General features: G+C 39.7%; 2 protein-coding genes across 6 annotated transcripts in view; both read left to right on the top strand.

The window, feature by feature from the left end:
* The window catches only part of tubgcp2 (tubulin, gamma complex associated protein 2), a 25636-nt gene extending 23486 nt beyond the window's left edge, over window positions 1-2150 (top strand). For all 4 annotated transcript variants that reach the window (XM_017483544.3, XM_017483542.3, XM_017483541.3 and 1 more), the window contains exons 16-18: window positions 1069-1197; window positions 1324-1487; window positions 1816-2150. In XM_017483544.3, coding sequence (XP_017339033.1) covers window positions 1069-1197; window positions 1324-1487; window positions 1816-1891 — 369 coding nt within the window. In that variant the 3' untranslated portion in view covers window positions 1892-2150. The remainder of the gene's footprint in view (window positions 1-1068; window positions 1198-1323; window positions 1488-1815) is intronic.
* A 3251-nt stretch (window positions 2151-5401) lies between these two features.
* The window catches only part of myof (myoferlin), a 39665-nt gene continuing 19465 nt past the window's right edge, over window positions 5402-25601 (top strand). For both annotated transcript variants that reach the window (XM_017483944.3, XM_017483945.3), the window contains exons 1-12: window positions 5402-5657; window positions 8191-8246; window positions 8449-8540; window positions 16854-16962; window positions 17173-17266; window positions 21578-21705; window positions 21809-21937; window positions 22063-22125; window positions 22528-22578; window positions 22681-22711; window positions 22816-22931; window positions 23086-23212. In XM_017483944.3, the coding sequence (XP_017339433.1) occupies window positions 5570-5657; window positions 8191-8246; window positions 8449-8540; window positions 16854-16962; window positions 17173-17266; window positions 21578-21705; window positions 21809-21937; window positions 22063-22125; window positions 22528-22578; window positions 22681-22711; window positions 22816-22931; window positions 23086-23212 (1084 nt within the window). In that variant the 5' untranslated portion in view covers window positions 5402-5569. The remainder of the gene's footprint in view (window positions 5658-8190; window positions 8247-8448; window positions 8541-16853; window positions 16963-17172; window positions 17267-21577; window positions 21706-21808; window positions 21938-22062; window positions 22126-22527; window positions 22579-22680; window positions 22712-22815; window positions 22932-23085; window positions 23213-25601) is intronic.

Below are 25601 nucleotides of genomic sequence, written 5' to 3' on the forward strand. Positions count from 1 at the left end.
TCCAGTTGACTGGAACTTCTTAATTATTGCCCTGATGGTGGAAATGGGTATGTTCAATGCTTGTGCTATTTTCTTATAGACACTTCACATGTTGTGAAGCTCAACAACCTTTTGCCGCACATCACAGCTATATTCCTCGGTCTTACTCATTGTTATGAATAACTAAGGGAATTTGGCCTGTCTGCTAACTCATATTTATACCCCTGTGAAACAGGAAGTCATGGTTGAACAATATCCTGTTCCTACTCACCCAGGTGTACTAAAAAATTTAAAATATCAATGGGAATATACTTCAAATATATATTTCTCATATGAATTCATGGAGTGCCAATAATTGTTGCACACCTATATTTAAGAGAGATTTTTTTTTAAATAAACCTGTGTTGTGTTTGCAATTGTTTTGATATCCATGACAGCAGAGTATTTTTGTGATTTATTTATTTATTTTAAAAGATCAAACGGTTAAACAATAAATACAAATTTAGTGGAGGGCACTGTACAAGTAAATTGACAAAAAATTTAAATCCATGACTGAAAATAATTCCACATAAATTACAGCACGTTCTTAAATGTTGATAACTTAAAGAACCTCAGCTTCACTTCTGAATTTTGCCACTTAACAACCAGAAACATCTCACTGGTAGTGTGAACATTGGTTTCTTCAGAGGTTGATTATTTGGCTAATTTGGTTTATTCTTCAAAAACCATTTATTACTTTATAAACTGTTAGCTACTTTGTTAACGCTACTGTGTATCAATGCTAAAGTTCATGGTTTCTCCACATTTAATGTGCTAAATCATGTTATTTAAAGGAACCTTAATGTAAAGAGTTACCATTTAAGTGTTTACCGACGAGAAACAGGTTTTTATTCGAGTACGAATCAGTGTAAGTCGCTTTTACAAATTTCTGTATTTGTATTTCACTGAAAAGCGAGCTCCCTCGGTAATAGTCACGTTTGAATCGATCTTAAGGTTATGCAATTTGGTATGCGGTAAGAGACCGCCAAGTGCAGGTTTCATCCCTTGTGATGTCTGACCCCAGGCTTAAGAGCACTCGTTCTGTTCTAGCGATTCACCCAGAGCATAAGGATGGACAGTGAGATAAACCGATTAAGTCTGGAACATGGCACCATGGAGGGTCCTCCAACACAGAGCGAACGCACTGAGGAGGCTGAGAAGAAAAGACTGGCCTCCAAGGTAATGGTGTTTTAATGCTGTGTGCAGTATGTCGTCACTAGATTAGCTTAAATACAATATATATTTGGTTTGTTTACCTAAACAGCACTGTTTTAATACTAAATGTTTGTTTCTGTCTACGTGCAGTTTTTAGCTGAGCACGTGGATTCGCTGCAGTCAGACTCGGGCTTTGAAGGCACCATCAGCAAGTTTGACAGTAACTTCAGCACACTGTTGTTGGACCTGTTGGACAAGCTGAGCATTTACAGCACCAATGACTGTGAGCACAGCATGATCAACATCATCTACAGGTGAGTGAGCCCTTAATACTCGGGGATAAAGTATAATCACAGTGGCCTGGGAAAACTCATGGAATGTGGAACGATGGAAATTCAGGCTTTTTTTATTTTATTTTTTTTATTTTTTTATTTTATAAAAGTTGTGGTTGAGATGCATTCAAAAGAGAAACATAGTTCAGGAAAGCCTGTAGTTGTAAGAAGGATATGTAGTAAAGAATGTTAACTGGACCATGTGAAGGTTTTCCCAGGCCGCTACTCATATACAGTTCTAGCAAACATAATGTAGGCTATGTAAACTCTCTCTCTTGCAATAGTGGAGTGCTTTTTGTTTTTTTGCCAGGCTTGACTTTAACGGGTTCTACACTGAGCGTCTGGAGCGAATGGCGATCGAGAGGGGTCAGAAGACTGCCACGTAGCACTCTCCAACACAAGGACCTTCATAAAGTCCACATCAAACAGCAATAAGGGGCTTAATGGGCGTGTTCTGCTCCTTACAGTTGTGTTTAAAATGAACACCCTATACCTAAAAGTCTATTCAGAAGAGTTTTCCTGTACATTTAAATAACAGCTCGGCCGTGGCTGAGTCATTTGATGCGTCTTTATTCATCCACTGGACATGTAGCAGCGTTGTGTTGTAATGTAATATAAACAATTCTTTAAAATCTACCAAAATGAGTAGTGTTTGTGGGGTTTGTTTTGTCATCAAGTGTTATTGTGGTAAAGTTCAGAAACATTAAAGTAATCCTACGCTTATGGATCATCTGATTGCAACGTTTGCACACTTGCTAATACCCCAGAGAATAATTGCTAGAATTCTTGTTTTTGACCCTAGGCTTTTTGTCGGAACAATTATCAAAGTTAGTACAGATTGTTTCAGTAAAATTGCATTAAGTATAACAGTAATGTGCAAATAATATGGATCACCAAAGTGAGACCGGACCTGTGATGCATAATAGGTTTACAGCGTAAAAAACACACGAATTCATTAGCTGATGCAAAAACTGAGTAATACCTAGGGCTGAAATAAGGCACAATAAAAATCAGACTGAAATAAATACAGCACAATACCATTACTGAACAACACATTGGGTGCAAAGATGCAGTGAATAATATGGCATACTGTAAAAAAGTGTGCAAATGATGCAATATACTGTACAGTTTATGACCAAAGGTTTGTGGACACCTGACTATCACACCCACATGTGCACGTTGAACATCCCAATCCAGCTTTATTCCCCCTTTTCTGGTATAATATCCTCCACTCTTCTGGGAAGACTTTCCACTAGATTTTGGATCGTGGCTGTGGGGATTTGTGCGCATTCATCCACAAGCTCGGGTGAGGACGCCTGGGTCAGTGTTCCAGTTCATCCTGAAGGTGCAGTGGGGTTGAGGTTAGGACTCTTGAGTTCTTTCATTGCAACCTTGGCACACTATGTCTTCGTGGATTTTATTTTGTGCACAGGAGCGTTGTCATGCTGGAACAGGTTTGGTTCCAGTGATGCTACAGCATTCAAAGATGTCCTATATCATTGTGTACTTCCAACTTTGTGGAAGGAACACATGTGGGTGTGATGGTCAGGTGTCCAAATACGTTTGACCATTTAGTATATTTATGCATTAGACATACAGTGCCCTCTATTAATATTGGCGCCCTTGGTAAATATGAGCAAAGGTGCCTGTGAAAAAATTTGTTGTTTAACCTTTTGATCTTTTGTTCAAAAAAAAAAAAATCCCAAAAACACTCTGCTTTCATGGATATCAAACAATTGCAAACACAATACAGGTTTATCAAAAAATCTGTTAAATATAGGTGTGCAACAATTATTGGAACCCCTATGAATTAATTTGAGAAAAAGATATTTTCAAGTATTTTCCCACTGATATTTTACATTTTTAGTACACCTGGGTGACTAGGAACACACAGGCCAAATTCCCTTAGTCATTCATAACAATGGGTAAGACCAAGGAATGTAGCTGTGATGTGCGGCAAAAGGTTGTTGAGCTTCACAAAATGAGAAGTGGTTATAAGAAAATAGCACAAGCATTGAAAATGCCCATTGGACGTGTGTCTATATCGTCTCAACGCACTGTGAAGAGGACGGTTCGAGTGGCCAAAAAATCTCCAAGGATCACAGCTGGAGAACTGCAGAAGTCAGTTGTGTCTTGGGGTCAGAAAGTCTCCAAAACTACAATCTGACGTCACCTACATCACCACAAGTTGTTTGGAAGGGTTCAAGAAAAAAGCCTCTACTCTTCTCCAAAAACAATCTCAAGCATCTTCAGTTTGCAGACACTACTGGATCTTCAAATGGGGTCGGGTTCTATGGTCAGATGAAACCAAAATAGAACTTTGTGCAATAAACACCAGATGTGGTTTTGGCACAAACAGAGAGGTAGCCATATGGAAAAGTACCTGATGGCCACAGTTAAATATGGTGGTGGCTCTTTAATGTTTTGAGGCTGTTTTTCTGCCAGAGGACCTGTACATTTTGTTAAGATACATGGCATCATGGACTCTATCAAATATCAACATATTAAATGAAAACCTGACTGTCTCTGCTAGAAATTTCCTCACGTTGCAATTAGAGGGTGCTTCTCAATACTCAAATCAATGCTTCCTCGTTTCCTCGCTCCTCCGTCCTCCAGCCCGTTACCCAGAAATCGATTGACGTCAACCATCTTAAAGGACATCTCAATTCTCTAACTGTACCACGAGGAGGTGAGGAACGAGAAGTGAGGAAGCTTCCAGAGGAGCGAGGATACACAGCTGTATCCTATGCGGAAGTGTTGCTTGTCAAAAAACTTGACGTACGTATCACTTCCCCTCCTCCTTTACATCTCATCCTTGCATCCTTCCCTCGCATCCTGTGGGGGTGGAGCTAAGATGCACAAATAAGGAATGAGAAGCATCGGGAGAATTAAGATGTCCTACAAGATGGTTGACTTCGATCGATTTCCGGGTCACGGGCTGGTGGACGGAGAAAACGAGGAAGCATCAGTTTCAGTCTTGAGAAGCACCCAAAGTATTGACTAAAATGGTGGCAATAATTGTTGCACAACTATGTAACATTAGTACTTCCTGGTTGATGCCCCCCCCCCCCCCCCCCCCCCCATTAATATTTAAGAACAGGCAGTGTATAAAATCATAAAGACTTGCCCAAGTTGAGGGTTTATTATTCACACAAATCTAAATATTTAAAATGAAAAAATTCTCATTTACATTCTCCATGCTATTGAGTACTTCTTATATACAGTGCTCTCCACTAATATTGGCACCCATGGTAAATATGAGCAAAGAAGGCTGTGAAAAATTGTCTATTGTTTAACCTTTTGATCTTTTGCTAAAAAAAATTCACAAAAATACTCTGCTTTCATGGATATCAAACAATTGAAAACACAAGTTTATATATATATATAAAAAAATCTTTGTGTTATTTAAATAACAGCTCGGAGTGGTGTAAAATAGCCTTAATCATTTTACTGATGGTTCTTGTATCTTACTTTCCCTTACTCTGAAGGACAAAAACGTATTTATATATATATATATATATATATATATATATATATATATATATATATATATATATATATATATATAAACTTATTTTTGAAAACGACCTTTTACTGTAAAAGATAGTGTTCAATAAAGCTGTCTGTATTGCCGTTGTGTACACTGTGTGAGAGATAGAGAATGTACATAATGTTCACCACTAGAGGGCGACAGAGAGCCGCGTCTCCGTTCACTAACTACACCTCCTTTATAAATGTGATGCTCATGGATATTTTCTTCACCTACTGCTGCTTTAAACTTATTCTTCTACACGCTCAGCTCATATACAGAAAATAAACTACGTGCTCTCCGCATTCCCTGATCTGGTTCATTATTAGAGCAGGTAGGTATCATGTTGAATGTGTGTAAATCCACACCCTCCTCCCAGTGTCCAGCCCTACAGATCCTTTGCTTTAACTTCAGTGAGGAAACAAAACTGAGGACTACAGCAAAAACACTCAGACATGATGGCAGGATTTAAAAAAAAACGTTAACAGCTTTTTTTTTGGGATTGTGTTGGGATTTTTTTTGACGTGCATCAGTTATGCTGCGTGTTGTGGTTGAGTCTGCTTCGGGTCTTCCTAAAAAGAAGCTCGGCAGTCCGGACCCCATCACATCTGTGGTGTTTAAAGGTAACTACTGAAAGAGACACTCTGAAAGACCAGAGTCTATGCTTTTCACATGACTAAATCTCGGACATTTAATCCAGACTCCAATAATTAATCATATTTGCAGGATGTTTGAAGATAAAGATAAAAGGATTTGAAGATGTGTTTGATACTTTTGGGAAACTGGAAGAACTGTACAGTTTCCCTGGTCTGCTGCAGAATATCATACAAGTGTTCAGTTAACTCTCAGTGTTCATAACTCTTACAGTTAAAAATGAACACCTACAGGGCGAAGGTTACTTTTAGTATTTAAAAAAAAAAAAAACTCCCAAAGTTCATCTACAGGGTAAAATGAACTTTTTGTCTGCTTAAAGAACATTTACAGGACTAAATTATAGCTCATAGAGTTGGATTAACAATTAGGTGTTTAATAAACAGCTAGGCTAAATTTAAATGCTAAATGCTTAAAGAACACTTTAGTATTGAATGATGTCTTTAATTGTTTAAAGAACACATGCAGAAATAAAGTAAAGGTTAGTATTGAATTAAGTTTTTATTGATGTTGATTTATTGGCCCTGCGATGGATTGGCACCCTGTCCAGGGTGTACTCTGCCTTGTGCCCCATGCTCCCTGGGGTAGGCTCCAGGTTTCCCCATGACCCTGAAAAGGATAAGCGGTATAGAAGATGGATGGATGGATGGTTGATTTATTGATTGATTGATTTTCTCGTCTTTGCTGAGACTGGTCTTTCTTGGCTGGTGTGGGTTGAGGAAACAGGTCTGTCAAGGATAGTTGTGTTTTGTTTTGTTAAGGAGTGTGCGGGTCAAAACAGTGATTCAGGATGTTCTGGTCATATAATTATTATTTCTGTCATGAGCATAATGGCATGGTCCTGTTTTGGAACGTTTTCCACATCAAAGCTGTATGTAGACATCGAATAACAAATTCTTTCTCTATTCTAAAACTTTTTGTTGTTGTTGTTCACTTTGTGCTTGTGTGCTGAAGGTTTAACCCAAAATCTGAGCTTCTTACACATTTTGCACTTGCATTAATAAATACATACAGTTGCAATCAAAATGATTCGACCCCCACTGCAAATCAGGTTTATTGTCAAAATGTACAGACTTTCAGCTGTTTAAAATGAACAAATCAAACAAAAGTGATTGAAATAGTTCAAAAGAACAAATTCAACTGAAAATGCAAATTCAACTGAATATGCAACTTATAATGATTTCTCCAGGTTCAAAATGATTCAACCCCCTGAATAGAATCCCTTAGAAATATGCAAAACAGGTGTTTTCTCAAGCACAAATGATACAACTAATCAAGGGCTTCATTAGTTGCACCAGGTGTGCTTGAGCTGGAACACAATAATAATGTATAATAATAAAACCTGAACTGGCTAGGGGTAGAAAATGTATGAAATACCTGGACGGGGCAGAAAAAGGAAGCTATCAACGCCTGCAACCAGATTTCTGAGAAGGCAGGTTGTGAAAAACCCTCAGGTGACTACAAAAGACCTGCAGCAAGACTTTGTAGCAACAGGCACTGAGGTTTCAGTGAGCACGGTAAGGTGCGTACTAAACGCAGAAGGTTTCCATGCCAGAACTCCAAGACGTTCACCACTACTGACCAAAAGCACAAGAAAAGTCGGCTCAAAATCATATAAGTAAGACAGAAGTTTTGGGATTCTGTTTTGTGGAACGATGAAACAAAACTGGAACTTTTCGGCATGATGGATCAGCGGTATGTTTGGAGAAAGAAGAATGAAGAAAGAACACTCTGTCCACAGTCGAGCATGGTGGTGGCTCGGTGATGCTCTGGGGCTGCCTTGCATTCTCTGGCACTGGAAACCTGCAGCGTGTGGAAGGCGAGATGGATTCATTGAAGTATCAGGAAATCCAGGAGAAAACTTCATGCCGTCTGTGAGGAAGCTGAAGCTTGGGTGTCATTGGACCTTCCAACAGCCCAATGATCCAAAGCATACCTCAAATTCCACCAAGGCTTGGTTGCAGAGGAAGTCCTAGAATATTCTACCGGGCCATCACAGTCACCCGACTTCAAATCCATAGAAAATCTCCGGTGGGATTTGAAGAAGGCGGCTGCAGCATGCAAGAATATTACTGAACTGGAGGCCATTGCTCATGAGGGACGGGATAAGATTCCTCAGGAACGCTGCCAGAAGCTCTGCATCTCGTTTGCAGCAGGTCATAACAGGAAAATGGTGCTCTACTAAGTACTAAAGATGCTTGCCATGAATTGGTTGAATAAATTTGAGACTGGAGAAATCATTATAAGTTGCATTTTCAGTTGAATTTGGGGAAACCGCTTGAAGCGTTCGTTGTGTTGAACTATTTCAACCGCTTTTGTTTGATTTGTTCATCGCAAACAGCTGAAAGTCTGTACATTTTGACAATAAACCTGATTTACAATGGGGGTCGAATCATTTTGATTGCAACTGTACTTAAATACAAAAGACCTGCGTACACATTGCATACACTTACACATATTTAGGTATTTACAGTTAACTCAACTTTATTGTTCTTTTCTTTTTAGGTGAAACAAAGAAAACTCGGTCCATCAACAATGAAATTAATCCTGTCTGGAAAGAGGTAGGACTGCAATGATGCACACTTAAAAAAATGCTTGGGCTCTCAGCTCCAACCATCAATAGTTTATAATAGTTTATTAAGTATTTAAACCTTCATTTGGTATTTCAGTGAGATTTCCCTGTAGCACAAAATCCGAAACAGTTCTTTCTATGTAAATAGCACAGTACAGACTGAACTCAGGATGTGCTCTTTTTTTCCCCAGACACTCGAATTTGATTTAAAGGGTTCCCCTCTTGATTCCTCCTCCTTCATTGATGTGATTGTAAAAGACTTTGAGACTCTTGGAAAAGACAAGTAAGTCCTCTGCTCCTCTGCACAAATGTAAACGTCTGTACCGGGCCACATTTTTTTTTCTAGCTAGTTTATGTTTTTAATAAAAATTCCATTGCTAAATTAATTGCTAATGTATTGCTATTAGACAGGGAATCTAATAACATATCATTTTTTAAAAGGTACTATAATTTAGAGGCCTTTTATACACATGTCCAGGGCCATTTTGATTTTTAATTCAGATTTTGAAGCATTATTATAGGGGTGTAACGATTAGTCGATTCGGACTGATGCATCCTTTCTCACGGTACATTGGCATTCGACTAGAAATCGACTTATCGGATATTTTCAATCAGTATAAACAAGCGAATTATTTTATTCGCTGCAAGTCTGTTATAAGATTAATCAGGACACTGTTGGGTTTCTGTGTGTAGAGTAACATTGCTCTGTGTTTAGCTGCTGGTGAGCAGGCGAGGGGTGTGAGCACCTGTTGGGCAAATTATTCACACCTCTCCACAATCACATTGATACAGAGATGAAACAGACAGCACTACTAAAGCTTTTTTCATAGTAAAACACCATATACAACTGCCACAATAAAATGATAACATTTAAGCTTAGTAGGCTAGGTAAAAAAAAAAAGAAGAAGAAGAAGAAATACTTATGAAACTGCAGATTCTTAAAGCCCTGAGTGTCAACTTTCATATGCGCATTGACCAGTACTATGGAGAGTGGCATCACAAATAAATTAAATGCTGAACACAGGCACACCCAAAACAAGCGCGAATTCCATTATTCACTCTCTGGTAAAAACGAGTTAACAGGGAAGTAATAATAATATTTTCTCATTTGTTAACTGGATTTTACATGCATTTTTTAAAAACTGCACTGATTCTGTCAAATATGATTCATTACGAGATATTACTGTAAATATTATTACAGTCAGAATTACGAGTGTGGCTCAATTGATACTGTAAAATAACAGTACAGTTTTATGGTAATTTCATGTAATGTTATTCGGTAGTAATTCATTGTAAAATATATTGGATTATTTTTTCACAGTCTAGGCATGTAATTCATTTGCTGTGTGTGTGTGTGTGTGTGTGTGTGTGTGTGTGTAAAATGTACTAAGACCAGCAGAACACCACTAAATGAATACCACAGAATACCACTAAATCAAGGGATTATCCAGTTGTCTCAGTGTCTCAGATACAGTATGTCTCAAGACCACATTGTTGGTCCCATGAAGTCAGTCGTCACACCCACAGAACCAGGTTGAGACTTGTTGTGTAATGCTGTGAAACGGGGAGGAGAGCAGAAAAACATTTGCTAATATTGGAGGTTGAGACTTGTCGTGAAATGCTGTCCGTTAGACGGGAGGAGATATTGCTAATATTGCAGGTTATTCATGAAGAATTAATAATAATAATAATAACAATAAAAAAGGAATGTAGTATTATAGTTATTGTTGTTCTGTAATACGATAATACAAAAAGAGGCTACTGTAAATGTGATTTGAATGAGTTTCACTTTTATTTTCCAAAACAATTTATGAATGGATGTAAATGCCTGAGCACACACTTGACATCCAACACCCACTTCCTCCACTAACACCCCGCCCCCTCCATAGATAAAAACACAGTTTTTATAGAACAACTTCTTTAAAACATACAGAACTGAGCAAAACATTTGGGCACTGTAGAGTCTGAACACTAAACATCCATTCATGCCACATGACGATCAGTCCCAACATTCAGAGTCATTAAGAACTTAAAATCGTTCAACATTAAAATCTTCAGCCGGAAGAACAACAAGGAGACCTGCAACAGATGGTCCTTCAACATGTTCCCAAAAATCATTTAAAAACATGGTAAATGTGGGCTAAAAAAAAATACTGTTGTCCTCAAAAACCTAACAGATGAGGACTCATGTCCATCAATAAGATAGGCCGCATGCTTCCCAGGTGGGAAGACACTGCTTGGTGTAATTAACATCAAACACAAAGGAAGCCTTGAAACAAACATCAACAGCCTCTAGCAAAGAGTCTGTTTCAGTGGTCTGAAACAATGGTGAAGGTCACTGGTATGTCACTGTCCCTAAGGCACAAAATGTGCAGGAATGTGTGACTGGTCTCTACATTTTGCAAAAATTCCACCAAGTTGGTCCGCACCTGTTAATTACACAACACTCACTCGATGTTGCAATTTTACTGACATTTAAGTTATCGAGCTTATTTTGTGGACGTCTCAAAATGCAAAAATAAAATCACCGACACAATTGATTGCAAACACTGTTTAAACATTACCAAATAGGACCAAATGCAAATAAAATTTGTATTTTAATTCAGTATTTGCAAACTGAATTTAAAAGTTATTTCTAAAGTAGTTTTTTTTTTTTTTTTAGACTATTCATATTATCATTAGTAATACTTTACATATTGGTAGCTAAGACAACATTACATTTTTAGGTAACAAATAAGGTTGCATACCAGTATGCAGTAATCTCGTGGTGTAACGTTATTAAAGTAAGGGGGCATAGCGTTTCTAGCTAGCTAGTTAATGCAGCTAGCTAAAGGGTGTGGATTTGCTTAACATGAAAATGATGTATTTCTCCTTAATTGGATTAGTTGTTATTTAGGCAGTAAACATTGCACGTCATTGGGCATTAACTTGAACAATTATCAAGCTCTCAAAAGTTGAATGTTTTGACAAAATCATTACAGAAGACATACACAAACTGTCATTGAACTTATCCCCATCGCTTCTTCTGATAAGTATGTTCGTGGAATATGCAAACAGACTTACACTGGTGTGATTTTGCGTGTGAAACGCTAAAATATGGGAAATATGTCTGTGTACTGATTTAATACGGAACATGTTTTTTTTCCCCCTTTTAAATATATGATGATTCCATAATATATGGAATAAAATGGCAACCCTATAAGCTAAAAATTAGCTAAAGCCAGATTAATTAAGCCAGGAGACATAATTTAAACTGCATATTTCAAAAAGACTGCAGATATAGCTGGTTTTCATTTAACGATATAGCGATTGTCGAGGCATTTTGTTGTCATTTTATTATTAACTTGGTAGCCAATTAGCTGTTTAATGTTTCACAGAATAAAAAACATTAACCTCCAACATGACCAATATCACAGACTGTATTTTTAACAGTGAAATGAACTTGTTACCTCAACTTATTAAAAAATTTAGGTAAATATTAACTTACCATAAAATCTTACCCGCTGCGAGTTGTGTGAAAGTCTGAAGGCAAGTGAAGAATCCAGAAAGTTCTACAAAGAATGAAAAATGAATAAACCAGTAGCTGGGTCAAAATAACCCAACCGGCTGTTTAGCTGTGAATGAACCCCTTACCAGGCTTAGGGAGTAGCGGAATACATGTTACGGCGTTACGTAATCAGGATACAAAAAACTGGTAACTCTAATCCGTTACAGTTACGTCAAAAAACAAAGTAATCAGATTACATTTACGTTATGTAAATACAACCGCACTTCCGAAAAAGTTCAGAAACACTCAGTAACACTTTCCAGCCTTTTGTTGCCCCCGTCCCAACTTATTTGAGACGTGTTACGGCCATCCAATTCAAAATTACCTTATTTTTTTTCTTAAAATGGTACATTTCCTCAGTTTAAACATTTTATATGTTTTCTATGTTCTGTTGTGAATAACATATGGGTTTATGAGATTTGCAAATCATTGCATTCTGTTTTTATTTACATTTTACACATTTTTTAAAATAAGCGCTAAATAAAAGTATCTTAGATCGTATTGCTTTTCTCCTGACTTTATTTACATATGTGACCTTGAAGTAATCCAAAAATAATCATATTAAATGACTTTCATAGGGTGATACTTGGATTAAGTTACTGATTACATTTTTATGAAGTAATTTGTAATTGTATCGGAATACATTTTTAAATAAACCCTCCCAACCCTGCCCCTTACAACCGATTTGACCCAGCATGAGCAACCCAAGTGTTTACAGTACCACAAACAACCCAGAATTTTGACAGCACAGTCAACACAACAACATGTTTACAAAAACAACCCAGCACTTTTTGAGTGTATAGGTGAATGGATAACGGCTTCATTCAAATCATTGTTTAATGCATAATATTATCGTCCGTAGCCGGTAGTCATTGTTAAACGGGTTTGAAACTGGCATGTTGAGCTTAAGCAGCATCCTGCTGTTACCTTGAGTTTATTCACTTCTTGCTTTATATCATGAGCACTTGTTTCTTGTTCCTTTGGATGCTTTTCTCTGTAAATTGTCAGACAGAACGTTCCTGTAAACTTCTGAATTCGTTCTGCTGCTACCATCATGGGTTACATCATCAATAAAAGATTGGTGAGCCTGTTCCAGAAGCCGTCATGCAAGCCCAAGCCATCACACTACCTCCACCATGTTTCACAGATGAGCTTGTATGTTTTGTATCATGAGCAGATCCTTTCTTTCTCCACACTTTGGCCTTTCCATCACTTTGGTAGAGGTTAATCTTGGTTTTTATAAGTAATATTTACTTATATATATATATATATATATATATATATATATATATATATATATATATATATATATATATATATATATATATATAAAAAGAAAACTGCTAGTTAAATATTCTTAATTTTTTTAATGAGAATAATCTTGGTCACATGTCAACCCTACTTCAAATATTTTTAGTTAAATGTAATAATTGGTACCATGAGTAAATGTCACTGCATATTTTTTTTTTAGTGTACAGAGTCTTATTTTTATAGATGAATGGATAAGAGTTTCATTCAAATCATTGTTCAGTGCATAATAAAATTGTCCGGAGCTGGAAGTCAGGGTTAAACAGGTTTTAAACCGGCCAATTGAGATTAAGCAGCATCCTGCTGCTACTTTGTGTTTGTTGGCCTGTTGTTTTATATCTTGAGCTCGTGTTTCTTTGTACAATGCGTGTTAAATATCTAGGTCTTATTCTGTTTGCTTTAGTTGGTTGTGTGCTATGTTGAAGTAAGATTAGTCACATAAATTGTGTAGTCTCAGGGTGGAACCGAGTGAGAGTCATGCATACAGAGTGAGAGAGGAAAGAGTCTTTACTGTGCTGATTGTCCAACCGAGTGAGCGAGAGAGGAATCAAAGCCACCACATTTATACTGATAAAACAATATGGAGTCCAAGTTCACTGTGCAAATTCTATGTACTTCTGATGCTGTCAGGAGGAACTCATTTTTCGGAGAACACTGTGCCAGATTGTAGCCCACTTCCCAGATTTTCATAATACAATTCATTATTGTTTGCTGTGTAGTGAGCTACGTCAGATTTGGAAACAGAAGGAGCTGTTAGAGTCATTAGCTAGCGAGCGTCTCAATAGCTCGTCCTACATGCCCTGCAGCTGTAACTGTTTCCATGCTGTACCGAACCTCCCTCGATTGTGTTAAGCAAGGAATAAAACACAGCAGGGTATGTTATTACAGGAAAATAATCAGTGATTGGGTGATGTGAAACTGTGAGCCAGTACCACTTCGAAGTTGATTACACTCCTATAACAGCATGTCCTGAAGTGTGTTATTCCTATTATACCATAGCAAACTGTAGGTGGGTGCATTTTATTTATTTTTTTCGAGTGAAAGAATGACACATCATAGTTTTAGTTAGTTCAACCCTACATGTCCCCAAAAATGTTGAAAGCTTACTGACTGTTACAAAGCTGTGACACTAGAGACTCCTTCTACGAATATTAAGTAAACATGTCCTTATAAAAAGCTTTGCCATATCAGTGCTTATACATTTTACTTTGTTGAATAACAGCATTAAAAAAAAAAAAAAAAATTATTATTAGTCTTAGATTATGTGGAGCATCTGCCATATAAGTCCCTGGTAATTAACCTTTACTATAGTAATTATAAAAAAAAAAAGTAGTAATATACAGTAAATGCATGAATTTAAACTTGTTATTCTTTGAATAGATGGCACCATTGTGGATGCTGCTGTTTCAGAAAATGAATAAACACTGTGGTGTGAACATATTTGCATTAACAGGTTTGCCTCCAGAAAAAAATTGTGATGGACAGTTTGGCAGAATAAGCAACCAGGAATTGCCTCAGGATCAGTGACTGAAAAATGAGCACGTGACCAGGAAAATAATTGATATGGAGTGTTTGTGTTTGAGGGTGCAGTCAAGGCTTTCGCACACACTGATATACAGTAGCTCATTGGTTGCTGGGGTTTAGACTGAGACTATATGTAGCAAACTATATGCTTCTGTTTTATTGTCATATAAAGATTGATCATCACTGTGTGTATACCGTATTGATCCAAAATCATACTTTTAAGCATACCACTGCATGTTTGGTTATGAGAAGACCATAGAATATTTCCTTATCTGTACTGGTGGCTCCATTATGCTGTCAGGGGCATTTATTTGGATTGTATGGTTTGTCTCCACTTGTCTCGTTAGAGTGAAGCATCACTGCAAATCAATATGAAGTTGTTCTGACTGGTTTCGCTTCCAAGAAACTCCGCCCCCATCCACCATGCACGAGGGCCCGCTGAATGATTTGTTGACTCTGAAAACGATGTCAATTATATACCACGGCCTTCACAATCACTAGATCTCAACGCAGTTGAACACCTACAGGAGATGTTAGAGTGATGCCATCAGGGTTGGGGGTTCAAATCCCACCTCCGCCCTGTGTGGGTGTAGCTTGCATGATCTCCCTGTGTTTCAGGAGTTTCCTCTTGGTATTCTGGTTTCCTCTCCCAGTCCAAAGACACGCATTGTAGGCTGATTGGCATTTCCAAATTGTCTGTAGTGGGTGAACGTATGCGATTGTTGCCCTGTGATGGGTTGGCATCCCATCCAGGGTGTACCCCGCCTTGTGTCTCGAGTTCCCTGGGATAAGCTCCAGGCTCCCCCACAATGGATGGACTATTAGAAAATTCCAATTCCAATTATTTCAATTATCATACACTGGAAATAATATTACCTAGGCTAGTATAGCATAACATTAACATTAACATTACAAGTGCTCTACACAAGAGAGACATAACATTCTTCACTGCCTCTTTAAGTTTCAAACCAACAAAACACACACCAATGGAGTTGAATTAATATTAGCCAAACCATGACTAACAATTAATTAAAATGTGTGCTTAAGGAATTCTAGCATGTTAATATCCACATCATGTATGTTACGAATAAGTCAGTGTTTGTAGATGAAGCACTCCCAGTATGCACATAAAGTTCCACGGCAAACATTCTCTCACCGGTTAAGCTTTGAAATACTGGTGATGATGGGCTGGCAAAGCCTGTATGTCTTTAGTGAGCTAGATGAATATTTGCACTGGGAGGAGGTTTCCTCTTTGCCTGACATGTCACAAAACACACAAAGCTTCTTTTTTATGGTAGTCAGGCTTCAGTTAAACTCAGCTTTGCTCTTGTGAAAGTCATTCTCTAATTCCTGATTTTTATGAAGTGCAGACAGTGCAAATCTCAGTTTGCCTTGGCCTCTGTGTCCGGAGCTTTCAGCAGAATGCTAGGCATTTCCCCTCTACATCATTAACACAGTGCCTTGGTCTTATCAGGCGGTGCTGCCTCAAATCCCAAGGCTCAGTCAAATGATAACCTTAAAAGTGTGACAAATTTGAGAAACAATTAATGTTTCCCTAGTAAACACGTGGTCCATTGTTCTCGGTAGCCCATTCTACTTTTACCAGAGGCCAAAAAATGGAATTTCAGTCTGTTTTGGGGGTGCCTATGTTCAGCATTGAATTTATTTCTTATGTCACACTCCAGAGTAGTGGTTAATGGCTCATATGAAAGTAGCCTACCAGGTTTAAATGTTATAATTTTACTGTGGCAGTGTTTAGCTATCAAAAAAGTTTCAGTAGTGCTGTCCGTTTTATCTCTATACCAAGGTTATTGTAAAGAGGTATATGAATTGTTTGCCCAGCAGGGGGCTCACAATCCTCTTTTCCCATCACCCTGCTCACCAGCTGCTAAACAGTCACGATACTCTACATACAGAAACCCAACAGTGTCCTGACTAATCTTATAACAGACTTGCAGACTTTAATTTGATAAAATAATTCTTTTATTTACATTGATTGAAAATGTCTGATAAGTATGGAAGGCCAGTGTATTGTGAGAAAGGGTTCAACCTGATACACTTTTGTGGCACCTAATTGCAATAAACAATGTAAATAAATACAATTATGGTTTTAATTTGTCTCACTCTGATATTAAAGTTTTAACAGTTTTGCGTTCATCGTCATGATTTGTTAGCCGACACAATCACTGCAAAATTTGATCTCACCTTTTGTTACAGGTTTATTGGCTCTGCAAAAGTCTACTTAAAAGACCTAGCAAGTGGTCAAGTGAAGTCAATCCCTTCAAAGAATTTGGCTTTAGTCAATGACAGTGGGCAAAATATTGGAGTAAGTGCTCTAACTTTTTCATTTTTATTGTGTTTACCTTCATTTTTAACGTGTAAAAAAGATTAAAACAGCTTTCCACTTATAGTTTACCTTACTTGCCATGTTCATAAACGTTCTACGCGTTATCAACGTAGATTTCATTTCATAAAGCACATGAGAGAAAGCAAGCCTAATGTTCTTAATCTTTAAAGCCAATCTCTCTAAATGTAGGCCACGATCGATCTCGTCATTGGTTATGAACCGCCAGCTAACGCTCCTCCGAACACAAATGATCAACATGATGGTGGTGTGGCAGGGAATGCAGGTATGTGTTAGGTCACTCTGTCTGGAATTTGTTTTTGTCCTTCTAGGAATTGTTACTGATACACACTAAAGCAACAAAAATTTAGATAGGTAGGATGCTGGACTGCTTTTTTTTCCCAAAGCAGCTTCTGTTCTCGGTGGAATGCTGTTGAACTAGTTTTCAAACATTGTAATGGTATCATCCATTCATTGGATAAAACCCAATATCATATTACCAACATATTGTTTACTAAGGTCTACATTTTATGTTCTGGTCATTTAAAAATCTCGTGCTAATATTAGCTCACGAACCTCATGTGAACCTTCTAGTGTAGTTTTGACAGAAAGAAGGAGATTTAAATTGGATCCTTCAGCCATTTGTAGAAAACTCCTAAAATAACTCTTTTTTGTTGTTGTTTGTTGTTGTTTCTGTGGTTTTTGTCTAACTGGGACACCTACATCTTGTATACCCACTGCTTTCCTTCACTTTTTGAAGACTTTTGAAATTTACATCAAATAAAAATTGTAGGTGTACAGGCAGAAAACTTAATTGCTACCTATTAGTTAAATAGTCATTTGGTTTTAATTGAACCTGATGATTGTTTCATATTTTCTGTACCTTTTTTTTAAAAAAAAACCAACATGACTTTATTACTATTTACAAGGTAACATGTAAATAGTGGTAATTGGAAACTTCAGTTAGATAACACAAACACACAAGAGATCTTAATATACACCAAAAAAAAAAAAAAGGTTACAAGTGCAGTGAAGCACAAAGGCACGTTACGAAGAAAACACTATGAATGCAAACAAGAACAAGCTACCGTAGAGTAAACATAAAGGCGGTATACAGTGCTAAATGAAAACAGAAAACTGGTTATCCGGTAATTGGGTCCGTGTGATTCGAATTGTGGTGAAGCAGAACATTGGCCACACACCACTGAGACAGTGACATTACCCTAGTCTTAGTCTACTGCAGGGGCATAACCTGGCTTTTATTTCGATCCCGAATAATTCTCCACTTGGAGCGGTTTGTCACTACATAACTGAATATCAGTAAAAGAAGATAGCCTGTAATTTTATATCTTCAGTGAACGGAGGTTAGACCAATCAGACAGGGTTTACAGGAAAATACGTAGAAACACTCATGTTCTATTGGCTGACATCTCTCAATTCTGCCAAACACAAGCTCACAGCCAGTGTGGGGAAAAAATGGATAAAATGTAAAAATGCTGATTATTTATTTATTTATTTACCAGTAAATGGGTTGAAACTGAAACAGTAACATCCTCTCATTCTGAGCAGGAAAACATGGTGTGTATTTATGATTTTGTGAGTATATTTATGAGTTTATGAATATGAGTTCGTGAATAGGTATAAGTTACATGAAGATGAAATGAGTAGAGCATAAGGAAAGATAAAGTACTTTTCATGACACTGTAGCAGCGAAACCCATACAGCGATAGCTTAGTTGTGCCTCTCCTTGGCTAGCGACACCAAACTAGCCTAGTCTCACGTTAGATCGCCAGAAGTTTTATATTTTATCTGTCTGGTCGTCCTGCAAACAGTGATAATACCCGAGGCAAGTTTTATGATAAATACAACTTTTTGTCCGATTTTCAATTAGCTTTTATAAGCAAGAAAAAGATTCATGCAAACAGTCTATTTGGAAGTACGTTTTAAAAAGTTTTTTTATGGAGAAGAATCTCAGCAGTTCAGCTAACACCCCTGTTCTGCTGAACAAGTTTCCATTATTTCTTTATCAGCTGACATTGTGGATTTGACATTAGTGCCATGTCGGTTTCAATAATGCATAGTAGTTTGGATTGTGTTTTGATTAGGCAATGATTAACCCTTTGCTGCATGGTTTTGCCATGTGGCAACAATGAATGTTCCTCCAATTTGTTGACAACTATTATTTTCCTATGTAACTGGAAATGGGGGACTTTTAGCCTTGAAATAACAAAAAAATGCCATTTCACATGCCATTTCACAGGAAGTGCTGTTTGCCCTTTGAGTATATGAGTATACATTTTGAGTATTCTGTTAAATGGTCAAATGTAATTGTTGTCATAGCAACAACATGCCATAACAGAAGTGTGGTATGTGCATTCATGAATTGAAACAGGCCTACATAGCAAAAAAGACACTAGGCTTCTCTAATAGTATATTTACTTTTTTTTTTTTACGTTCAAAGTAAGAAAAACTGTTGTAATTTCAGACATTTTTCGTTTGTGCCTTATTTTCTAGATTTTATGCTTCAATAGAGACAATTAGGAATTCAAGAGAATGAATTTAAAAGATGTTTTGATCGAATTGTGCATTTACTTTGAGTGAGTAAATCCATCCACATTATTTTTACAGCTGTAATTCCTTTCTAAAAGATATACCTTTTACATGCTTACTAGGTGGCAAAAAAAACTCAATAGATTTTGTGTTATTTTTGACTGTCATGTAATGTGGGATGGAGACGGATGCAAGTTAAAGAGAAAGTTTTTTAAAGAGACAGGCAGACAAATCCAAATCAATAAGCAAAAACATAGTCAAGCGTGGGTCAGGTGATCTACAAACGGGCATAAACTGAGTGTAGACGAGAAACGAGGAAATGAGGGTAGGATCAAAAACCTAAAGCAAGGACAAGGAAAGGCTTGGTATAGCAAAACACAGAAGCGCACAATACGTCACCCAGAATAGACACACGAGGGTGTAAATATACAACAAAATCAAAGGTAAAACATAAACAGCTGTGAATAATGATGATACGTGAAGGAGAAAACCAATAACAAGACAGGGGTGGAGACATGACATAAAACATAACAAAACACACGTGTTCAAAAGTAAACAAAGTATGACAACCCGGAAGTGCGCAATCCCGAAGCACCCAAAAACACTCTCCCCTGGTGGTCCTGGCCCTCTGGGCAAACTGTTCACACTAAACTTATAGTCCCAAGGCAGGCATTGTCTTAGTAATGGACATACAGGTGGAAAGCAGGTGGTGAGTTGGCGACAGGCACATTGGGGTCAGGTGGCTGGGCTAGGACATGATTGCTGCAGTTCTTAGGTGAGAACTTGTCTTAGGAAGCTGTGCTGTCAGGCTCAGGTGTGAGTAAAGCTTGGTGGGCTGTCTCGTGGGCCTCTGACTGGAACATGGCCTGGTGGGCCATCTCGTGGGCCTCTGACTTGAACATGACCTGGTGGGCCATCTCGTGGTCCTCTGACTTGAACATGGCCTGGTGGGCCATCTCGTGGGCCTCTGACTGGAACATGGCCTGGTGGGCCATCTCGTGGGCCTCTGATTGGAACCTGGCCTGGTGGGCCATCTCGTGGGCCTCTGATTGGAACCTAGCCTGGTGGGCCATCTTGTGGGCCTCTGACTGGAACATGGCTTGATGGGCCGTCTTGTCTGCCCTTGCAGAGCTCCAGCTGGAGATGAGGTCACCACGTTGACCTCCGGCTGGAGCTCTGCAGGGGATACCACCTTGTTGGTCTCAGGCTGGAGGTCTGGAGATGAGGTTGACATATTGACCTCTGGCTGGAGCTTGCCAGTGGAGACCACCTCATGGGTCTCAGGCTGGAGCTCTGGAGATGAGGCCACCACATCGGCTTCTGACGGGAGCTTGGCTGTGGAGGTCACCCTGTTGGCTCGGTCTGGATCCTGGCTGTGGAGGCCACCCTGTCGGCCTCTGGCTCTCTCTCCTAGTACATGGTGAACGGCCAAGTGGGTTTGTCCGTCAGGCTGGCCCTCCCCAAAAATTTTCTTAGGTCGGGTTTGAACTCTGGACACTTTAACTAAGACTCCAACAAACTGGACTTTGCTCCTAAGGCCATTGAATCTCGTGGCAATAGGGAGCTCCGCCCACCGGCGAGCTGGGCCAGTGAGCCAGGACAACATGAACCTCAGACACTGCTTCTCCTCACTCTTGTGGTTCACCAAGCTTGCAAAATAAAATTGCCACAATACGAGATAACTTTCCAAATACACAGAAAATCCATCATATGGTTCAGGGGTAATCAGGGAAGTCCACTGAGAAAAAAGGATGGAGTTAAGTGCTGGCATGGTTATCCTGGTGCCACCACTCCTCTGCTTTTCCATGTTGAAGTACAGTGGGATGGAGATGGATGCAAGTGCAGTTAAAAGCTTTATTAAAAGAGACAGGCAGACAAATCTAAATCAATAGGCAAAAACGTAGTCAAGAACAAGCGTGGGTCAGGAAGCACGCTTGACTGGATGATAGTTTCCACCATTGCACGTTGTTGCCAAACGGCAACAATTGAATTTTAAATTTTAACATTAATGTAATCTAAAAAATGTATGTTTTTTTCTCTTGAGCAGGTGGGGCTGATGGAGATGAAGATGCCACTGATACGGGGGGTTTACCATCTTCTGCTCAGCCGGGCCAAAATTCTCAACGGAGGACCAGAAAACAGCGGCCTTTATCCAACAAACCGCAGGACTTCCAGGTACAGTGACTTCCATACCTTGCATAAGAAAGGACTTTATTCTTAAATCAGTGCCATTTAACTTTAGTACTGCTAAAAACCAGATTTTTCTTCCATGATCAAGATCCGGGTCCGGATCATCGAGGGTCGCCAGTTGCCTGGAAACAACATAAAGCCTGTTGTGAAAATAAACGTGTGTGGAGAGACCCACAGAACTCGCATCAAAAGAGGAAATAACCCCTTCTTTGATGAGGTACCAACGTAAATCTTTACTGACAAGATCGATGTTGCTAGGATGTACATAAACACTCAAGTAAACTCCACTCTTTGTCAATGCGCTGCGTAAATAAATAATTATTTTATCATAACTTTTTGCAGATGTTCTTCTACAATGTCCACATGCTGCCATCAGACCTTTTTGATCAACATGTCAGCATTCGGGTTAGTACAAACGATTCGCATAGGAATGTGCTGGCATGAAAATATCATATCAGGTTCAATCAAAGTTTATTATATTGTTGTGTTGCCTTTAAAACCACTATTATATGTTTACCTCTATCTGTATTGTAGTACAAGCTTTTAGCCAAAAAGGACCTCGGCAGAATTCAGAACTTCTTTGAGTGTCATCAAATCGTCTCATTTTTTTGGCACAGAATGTAATTTATTGTCAACACTAGCCTAATCATTGTATATTTTACTTGATATTTTTATTTGCTTCAAATTTGCTTTTGAGTATTTTAATGACATTATACAGTATGTTGTATGTTGTCTTAAGTGTATTCAAAAATGGAGAGATAAATCATTCTCTAAACTATATGAAGAAGTTGTTCACTTCTGCTACAGGTGTACAACTCTTCATCACTGAGGTCTGACAGTCTTATGGGAGAATTTAAGGTACTCTATATATTCTCTACATCCAGTAGTGTAAAAGAGTGAATTGCACTATGGGATTCATGACGTTAAAATTCATTTGTTTTATTCTCCTTAATGTCTCAGATTGATGTCGGCTACATCTACGACGAACCAGGTATGTTTTTGAAATTCCCCACTGCGGCTTGATTGACATATTATTGCTAATGTTCACTTTAACGGAACAGTGACATTGTGTGTGCTTTTTACTGTTGGCTGTAGCTCACTGTGTCATGAGGAAATGGCTGCTTTTAAATGACCCCGATGACTCGAGCTCTGGAGCAAAGGGCTACCTGAAAGTCAGCATGTTCATCGTGGGGACCGGGGATGATCCTCCGGTACTCTTGTCTGATTATGTCTGCATGTCCTCATTATTGTTTTAAGGAAAAGCACTATAATTGACAAAATAATGGAGGGTACCACAGTAACAAGGTGTTCAGTAGGCCTCCTGAGTGGGAAAAAACTGACTAGTATTCCTGCCTAATTGGACAGGTGGAGAAGAGGGAGCGAGACAGTGATAATGATGATGTCGAGAGTAATCTTCTGCTGCCAGCTGGAGTCGCACTGAGATGGGTTACACTGCAGCTCAAGGTGTTTCGTGCCGAGGATGTCCCCCAAAGTAAGCCAGAATCTCACAACACACCATTATATCAACTAATATTTCTGTACATCATGCAGTGCTGTAATGTGTGTAATGGAGAACATCTGGAGCATACCTGGTTCATGACCATGTTTGAAGCCTTACATTATACAGCCATTTGTTTTAGTCCTGTTTTAGCAGAATAAGTAAAGAATAGAACACAAAATGTGTGCTGTTATAGAAAAACAATCACGTAATGTTGATTATTTTCCAATAGCAGCACACTGGGAAAAATGTTTTACAGCAGCAATTTGCCATCAATTGCAAATTTTTATGTACTAAAGAATAAGGTCATACTTTTTAATCTGTCTATAGTGAATTTTTTTAATTAATTATTATTATTTTTTGTGGAATGTCCATGTGACAGTGTAGTTCCTGTTATTGCTTATGTTATAATAGTTATAAACAGTTGTTTCGGCACTAGCTTCAAAAAAGGTTACAGCTTTACCTCCTGGAGAGGACACTGGAGACTCCTTCCAAAAATGCTAAATAAACATCTCACAGAAAGTAGGTAAGTAAGTAAGTGTTACGAAATGAGACTATACAGGAAGCAAGTGCAGGTCAAAGTCTTTATTTACAACTAAAGTCGACGTACAAGAAAACGGGAAACAAGGTCTAAACATAAAACTTGAACAGGAAACTAGAACATGGCCTGGAAATACTACCGCTTAGCACAATTACACATATAAACATTTACTCATCTATCATTTAACTAGAACTAAGGCATGAAACAAGAAACTTGCATAAGACATGGAAACGCTACCGCGTGGCACAACTACCATTTAAACCTTTACTCATTTAACTAGAACCGAGGCGTGAAACATGAAATCAGAGCAGGGCATGGAAACATTACCGCGTGGCACCATTACACATGTAACTCCTTTACGTCTAATCCTGTGCGAAGTGCGCAGCAAGGCGAGGGCTTTAAATAACTAATGTCATTTACCTTAAATGCTGACAGCTGGTAACAATTGAGACGCGCCCTCGCATATCCACCAATAACTAAACAAGGAATAGACAAAACAGAAACAAACGCACATGTCCATTGTAAACAAAGTCTCCGTGGTTCCTATGTAACTCGTGAGCATGTGCTCGCTCTGGTTCGTGCATGCGCGCCCTCCGGCTCTCCGCGCACATCGCCGCCGCAGCGCCATCTGCTGGCGAGATCGTGATAGAACCCCCCCTCCAAAGGCTGTCCTGGTCCCCTGGGTAACCTGTCTTTTGCTGCATCAGGAAACAGAGCAGCCTCCGCCGGGCAGCAGACAGGCGGAGCCCAACCCCAGTGGGGCTGGGGCACGGGGCGATGTCTACCACGGGGCTGGAGCTCCGGGCAATGTCCTCTGTGGGGCTGGAACACGGCAATACGTCCTCTGCGGGGCTGGAACGTGGCGAGATGTCCTCTGCGTGGCTGGAACGCAGAGAGACGTCCTCTGCGGGGCTGGAACGCAGAGAGAAGTCCTCTGCGGTGCTGGAATGTGGAGAGATGTCTTCTGCGGGGCTGGAATGCAGAGAGACGTCCTCTGGACAGGACAGTGGGACAGCTTCCTCCTCTGGACAAGACAGCAGGGCGGGTTCCTCAGCAGCTGCGACCTCCGCGCGGGTTTCCAGCTGGAGCTCCGAGGTCGTGATGTTGACCTCAGGCAGAGGCTCCGAGGTCGCCTCGTTGACCTTGGGCTGGGACCCCGAGGTCGCCACGTTGACCTCGGGCTGGCGCCCCGAGGTCGCCACATTGACCTCGGGCAGGGACCCTGAGGTCGCCACGTAGACCTCGGCAAGGACCCCGAGGTCGCCACGTTGACCTCGGGCTGGGACCCCGAGGTCACCACGTTGACCTCGGGCGGGGACCCCGAGGTCGCCTCGTTGACCTCGGCGGGGACCCCGAGGTCGCTACGTTGACCTCAGGCTGGGACCCCGAGGTCGCCACGTTGACCTCGGGCAGGGACCCGAGGTCGTCACGTTGACCTTGGGCTGGATCTCCGGAGCTGAGACCTCCCCGTAGGTCTCCTGCTGGAGCTCTGAGGTCACCATGTTGACCTCAGGCGGGGTCTCCGAGGTTGCCTCGTTGACCTCAGGCTGGGACCCCGAGGTCGCCACATTGACCTCGGGCTGGGGCCCCGAGGTCACCACGTTGACCTCGGGCGGGGACCCCGAGGTCGCCACGTTGACCTCGGGCTGGGACCCCGAGGTCGCCACTGAGCTGAGACCTCCCCGTAGGTCAGGAAACTAGAACATGGCCTGGAAATACCCTCCAACTGTCCGTGCACATCACCGCCGCAGCGCCATCTGCTGGTGAGATCGTGACAGTAAGTAAGTAAATTTTATTTATATAGTACATTGAAACAGAACAAAGCTGACTAAAGTGCTGAAC

This window comes from Ictalurus punctatus, chromosome 13, assembly GCF_001660625.3.
Source record: "Ictalurus punctatus breed USDA103 chromosome 13, Coco_2.0, whole genome shotgun sequence".
Lineage (NCBI taxonomy): Eukaryota > Metazoa > Chordata > Actinopteri > Siluriformes > Ictaluridae > Ictalurus > Ictalurus punctatus.